The sequence below is a fragment of the Trematomus bernacchii genome, unplaced genomic scaffold (genome assembly GCF_902827165.1).
Source record: "Trematomus bernacchii unplaced genomic scaffold, fTreBer1.1, whole genome shotgun sequence".
Classification (NCBI taxonomy): Eukaryota; Metazoa; Chordata; class Actinopteri; order Perciformes; family Nototheniidae; genus Trematomus; species Trematomus bernacchii.
The window spans coordinates 360,872-366,363 of NW_022987826.1; the positions used below are offsets into that span (position 1 = coordinate 360,872).

The 5,492-nt window shown below is 42.1% G+C and overlaps 2 protein-coding genes across 2 annotated transcripts; both read right to left on the reverse strand.

Moving 5' to 3' along the window:
* Nucleotides 1-562: 562 nt before the first annotated feature.
* cebpb (CCAAT enhancer binding protein beta) lies at nucleotides 563-2,600 on the reverse strand. Its single transcript, XM_034151687.1, has one exon. The coding sequence runs from the start codon at nucleotides 2,469-2,471 to the stop codon at nucleotides 1,650-1,652; it is 822 nt and encodes a 273-aa protein (XP_034007578.1). The 5' UTR covers nucleotides 2,472-2,600; the 3' UTR covers nucleotides 563-1,649.
* On the reverse strand, nucleotides 1,411-1,616 carry LOC117499344 (ATP-binding cassette sub-family D member 4-like; the record flags this gene model as incomplete). The annotated part of the gene is given in 1 exon segment (XM_034151686.1): nucleotides 1,411-1,616. A coding segment is annotated over 1 exon segment (174 nt), but the record flags the coding sequence as incomplete, so codon positions are not given.
* Nucleotides 2,601-5,492: the final 2,892 nt, after the last annotated feature.

A 5,492-nucleotide genomic window follows, 5' to 3' on the forward strand; every position in this document is an offset into this window, starting at 1 on the left:
CATTAGATATGATTTGAAGTCAGAAATCGATCTGAAACATTAAAGGGATTATCTCTGGACAAAACAAGACATTTAAAAAAACCTGATCTGCTGATTATTTTCTCTATTGATCGAGAAATGGTGAAAAATGTCCATCCAGTTTCTGTCAGGTGTAAACATGTTGTGTCTGAAGAGGGTCCCTCTGATGGGATATGAAACACAGACAAGCAGCAGATCTTTTCAATAGAAAGCACTTTCTGACATGAATGCATGCACATCTATTCTAACGGTGAATCTCAGCAACCGGGATCGACGTGTTTCACTTTTTCACGACTAGAATATCAAATGACCTGCAGACTCTCATCTTGCTGATGACATCCCTCCACGTCCTTAGATCACCTCACATCGCTCCAGAGCGTTGATGTCACTGTAATCTACACAACATGTAAACTCCACCTTACTGTCGGGACCTTTTCTATCTGCAATGTGTCGTGTTTGAAACCCTGAAAGGATGAGTGTTAAAGTCGCCCCTCCCGTCTGCTTCAGGAAACGTCAGAAAAGAAGAAATTACAAACAAAACTGGTTTTTTTTTTAGACAAAAGTATAAATCTGTTTAATTCAATAAAATATCAAGTACAATTACAGCATTTCCCCCCCCCGTCCCCCTTTTAATATTAAATAATTAAGACTTATTTCATTCATTGCCAACACTATTACAGAGAGTTGCATCATTTCACTGCAGCACAAACTCTCCCCCGACACACACTGCTCCAGATACAAGAGAATCACAGAGACACTGAACACACACACCGAGGGCCATGTATTCTTTCTCGGGGTGTTTATAAGGCGATCAAGTCTTATTGGATGTCAGGGGTTTTAATAAGGTGCAGCCTGGGAAGAACAGCTGGTTGGTCACATGTTTGAGCACAGGTTGAAGGAATGTGTCTGTAGTGTGAATTTGTACCGTTTCTTACAATTAAACATTGATTTTCACACATTTTGGGATCATTTTCCAGATTGTACCGTGGATCATTCAATGGGATATTTAACCTGATTTTGATGCATCACTTCTTCAAGTTGAGTTGCGATGCTGCACACTGACATTTCATTCCCTTTTCGCCCTCCGTCCAAATGTCTTAAAAAGCACATATGTTAAGAAAAAAAACATTGGAGGGTGCATGCCCCAAAACCCCCCCTATAACAGGTCGATTCAGGACCTCGGTATTTATAAAATCCTGCATGTATGGCCACGAACAAACACACAAGACATCTGAGGAGACATGTGGACAATCTGAGGAGAGGATTGCGCAATAACCTGATTTCCATGCACTTCAAATGTAACGCTGCTAGAGTCCAGTTTCTGCCCCTCCTGATGTCCACACACACACACACACACACACACACACACACACACACACACACACACACACACACACACACACACACACACACACACACACACGCACACACACACACGCGCACACACACACACACGCGCACACACACACACACACGCGCGCACACACGACATCTGAGGAGAACATGTGAACAGTCAGAGAAGAATTGCGCAATAATAATCCGTGCGCAATAATCCATGCGTCCCATCCATAGTGTCCGTGTAAAACCCGTGTACCGTGTCTCTAGAGTCCCGACGAGTCCCGGTCCCGGTTCTAGCAGGTCCCGGTGGCGGACAGCAGGTTCCTCAGGGTGCCGAGCTCGCGCGACAGCTGCTCCACGCGCTTCTGCAGCCGGTCGTTCTCCGCCGCGAGCTCCAGGACTTTGTGCTGCGTCTCCAGATTACGGATCTTGGCTTTGTCTCGGCTCTTCCGCACGGCCAGGTTGTTCCTCTCCCTCCGGACCCGGTACTCGTCGCTGTCCTTGTCCAGCCGCTTCTTCTTGTTGGGTTTCATGCTGCTGGACACCTCCCCGCCCCCTGCAGCCGAACTCTGAGCGGTTCTGGTGGGGCTGGAGCAGGTGGAGGAGGAGGAGGAGGACGCGCTGGAGAGGTTCCCCATGCTGCCGCTGGCGGACTGCTGGTAGTGGATGTAGGACCGCATATCGAACCCCGAAGACCCGTTTTCCATCTTCCCGTCCTCGCGGCTGTCCTCTCGGTACCGGCTCGCGGGGTTCAGCACGCTATCCATGCGCGTGTCCTGCAGCTCCGCGTACCCGAGGTGCGCGTAATGCTGAGGGTCCCGCTGGGGGTCCTCCAGCTGGTTCAGCAGGGAGTAGTTCTTGTGCAGAGCCGAGACCCCCCTCTTGATCTTGTTCTCCAGCAGAAAGTCTGAGAACACGTCCTGCTGGTTCTGGTTCTGCTGGTTCTGGTTCTGGTTCTGCTGCTCCAGGTACGCGCTGAAGTCGATGGCTCTCTCCCGCTCCTCGAGCTCCGTCATCGGGTCTCCGAGCCTCCAGGGGCCGGGGTGCAGGGGGGTTTGCTGGGGGGGGTCTCTGCGGAAGCCGCCCTCCTCGTCGTAGAATCCGGCCACTTCCATGGAGCTGCACGCGCACTAAAAGCAGGAGCGTCCGCGGAGACGCTCGCGGTGTTTTTGGGGAGGGGGTGTGATGTGGTTTTAAATCCCCTCCGTGTGAGAAAGTAGTTCTGAGGAGGCTCGGCTCACAGTGACAGGTCTTCCGGTCTCCGGGGGTTTTATTAGATATGGAGGGGGGGGGGCGGGGCTTAAAGCTGGGCAGGTGCGTGACGCGGCGGAGAGAAAAACTTACTTGATCCGAAATAAAAGTTAAATAAAAGTATTAGAAATACTCCGTTACAGGTAAAAGTTTCCCTCAAGTTAAAGTACAAATATATATAATAGGCTACAGTTTGCAAAGTGTTACTATACTCGAAATAGAAGTACAAGCAGAAGTTGAGGGAGTACTCAGATCCTGTACTAAAGTATTTATACTACTGTGCAGAAATACTTTGTTACAAATAAAACTCCTGCATTCAAAACTTTACTTTGGTTGATTCATATTTTGTATAATTTGAATATGCAAAGTAACTAAAGCTGTCAAATAAATGTAATACTGGCGGTGTAGAAGTAATGTCTCTACTTTAAAGAGTCCTCTCCTGCTGATGTCCAGGTGTATATCAGTATGTAGCGTCTCTACTTTAAAGAGTCCTCTCCTGCTGATGTTCAGGTGTATATCAGTATGTCGTGTCTCTACTTTAAAGAGTCCTCTCCTGTTGATGTTCAGGTGTATATCAGTAGGTAGTGTCTCTACTTTAAAGAGTCCTCTCCTGCTGATGTTCAGGTGTATATCAGTATGTAGTGTCTCTACTTTAAAGAGTCCTCTCCTGTTGATGTTCAGGTGTATATCAGTATGTAGTGTCTCTACTTTAAAGAGTCCTCTCCTGCTGATGTTCAGGTGTATATCAGTATGTAGTGTCTCTACTTTAAAGAGTCCCTCTCCTGCTGATGTTCAGGTGTATATCAGTATGTAGTGTCTCTACTTTAAAGAGTCCTCTCCTGCTGATGTTCAGGTGTATATCAGTATGTAGTGTATCTACTTTAAAGAGTCCTCTCCTGCTGATGTTCAGGTGTATATCAGTATGTAGTGTCTCTACTTTAAAGAGTCCTCTCCTGCTGATGTTCAGGTGTATATCAGTATGTAGTGTCTCTACTTTAAAGAGTCCTCTCCTGCTGATGTTCAGGTGTATATCAGTATGTAGTGTCTCTACTTTAAAGAGTTTTTTCACGGTGCTTTTCTGACAGTTATGTTTTGTTGTGTTTGCGGAGCAGCAGCAGAATAAAAAGTGGAAATGCAACTTGTGATTATTTACCTTATAATGAAACTCAACACAAATAAAAAGTGAAAATACAAACCAGCAGCAGCGTGAGGTAAAAACTGCATCTGATAAAAACATGTGCTCTCACGCCCCCTGCAGGCACATCTCAGTAACTACAGTGATGGAAAAATACAACAGATACTTCACTCAACTGCAGTAACTCAGTACGTGAACCTGAGGAGATGTACACAGACTTTAAGGAAGAATACCACCGAGGGGGGGGGGGGGGGGGGGGCAACCTACATTAAAAAAGGTGACATCAGTAGGATCATCAACTAACATATCTCCCTAAAGGAACAAGTATTAATATATATATATTTGTATATTTGTATATATATATATATATATATATAATATCTGTATGTATATTTCTATTTTGTATTTTGACATGTATATTTTATATTTTATTTTATATTTTATTTTATTTTATTTCTATTCTTGTATATTTTGTTTTATTGTAAAATGCCTTTTATGCTGCTGTAACAAAAACAATTTCCCAATTTGGGATCAATAAAGTACGATCTATCTATCTATCTATCTATTGTAAAATGACCCGTGTATCTCACCTATAACTTAATAAAAACGATATCATGAGAACTTAAAACTTGCACCTTGAACATTTTTTAAAAGTAATAGTCATGTACAATTATGTAATATATATATATATATTTTAAATGGACCATTGTTCAAATTAAATACTTGTATTACCGTATTATGTATGAATACTTCTACTTTGGTGCGATTTTAAAGGCACGACTTTTAGTAACGCTGTAGTATTAATAATAATATTTTAACCCTTGTGTTGTCGTCCTATCAACTGAGCATCTTCTGTTCATAAAGCACATAGTATAAATAATTACTCAGATCTGTGTAACACCTTTTGAGCTAACTTTATTCAGATTTAAAAGTTACTCTTCTTTTCTAAATGTACGGTCAATAAACCTCATTTACACAAATTCAAACCTCATTTCTGAGTTTAAAAAAACACACATGTTGATTCATTCTACCAAATTGACCCCAGATGCTTTATATTTGAATTAAACCCAAAACCTAATGAAAGTGATCATAATTATTTTCTCGCAAAACGTAGTATACGAGTACATCAGGGGTATTCAACTAAAATTCAACGAGGTCCAGTTAGAGAAAATGTCCCCATGCAAAGGTCCGGAACATCAACATGTCTAAGTTGCTTTATGAATTAGTGTGATATATATTGAAGTAGCCTGTAGCTTTATCAACGTTTGCATGTAATCAACAACTGAAAAGTACTAAAGAAAGTACAATTCATAAACAACAATATTTATTGTCAATTAACATTGAACTATACAGATATACAGTAAATACTGTGGATATGTGTAATGTTCCTCTCTGGCTGCATTTAAAAATAAAATAGAGAAAATAAATAAAATAGCTTTTGAAAATATGTGCATCTTAAAAGTGCTTAATTCTAGATAAATAAAATAAAGTGTAGCAGCAGCTTGAGTTTCCCTTTTTCTTTGTTAACCGTTTCACATCATGACCTAACAGTTTCAGTCGATTATAGAACATATCAGTCTTCACACATCATAACAATTGAACAGTTTTTAAAGTTTCTCTTTCTTTCCCTCTTATATTGCAGTCCCTCACTCACTTTTCTTTAATTCAGTGCGAGAATTGAGCTGGAGCTTGTCCTGCCAGGAGTTTAGATCTGGGCTGAAATGGTGTCAGGGCCATTCTCATACACACA

Bases quoted from the DNA above. Each gene is read 5' to 3' on its own strand.
- cebpb (XM_034151687.1), bottom strand. From the start codon at position 2,471: ATGGAAGTGGCCGGATTCTACGACGAGGAGGGCGGCTTCCGCAGAGAC.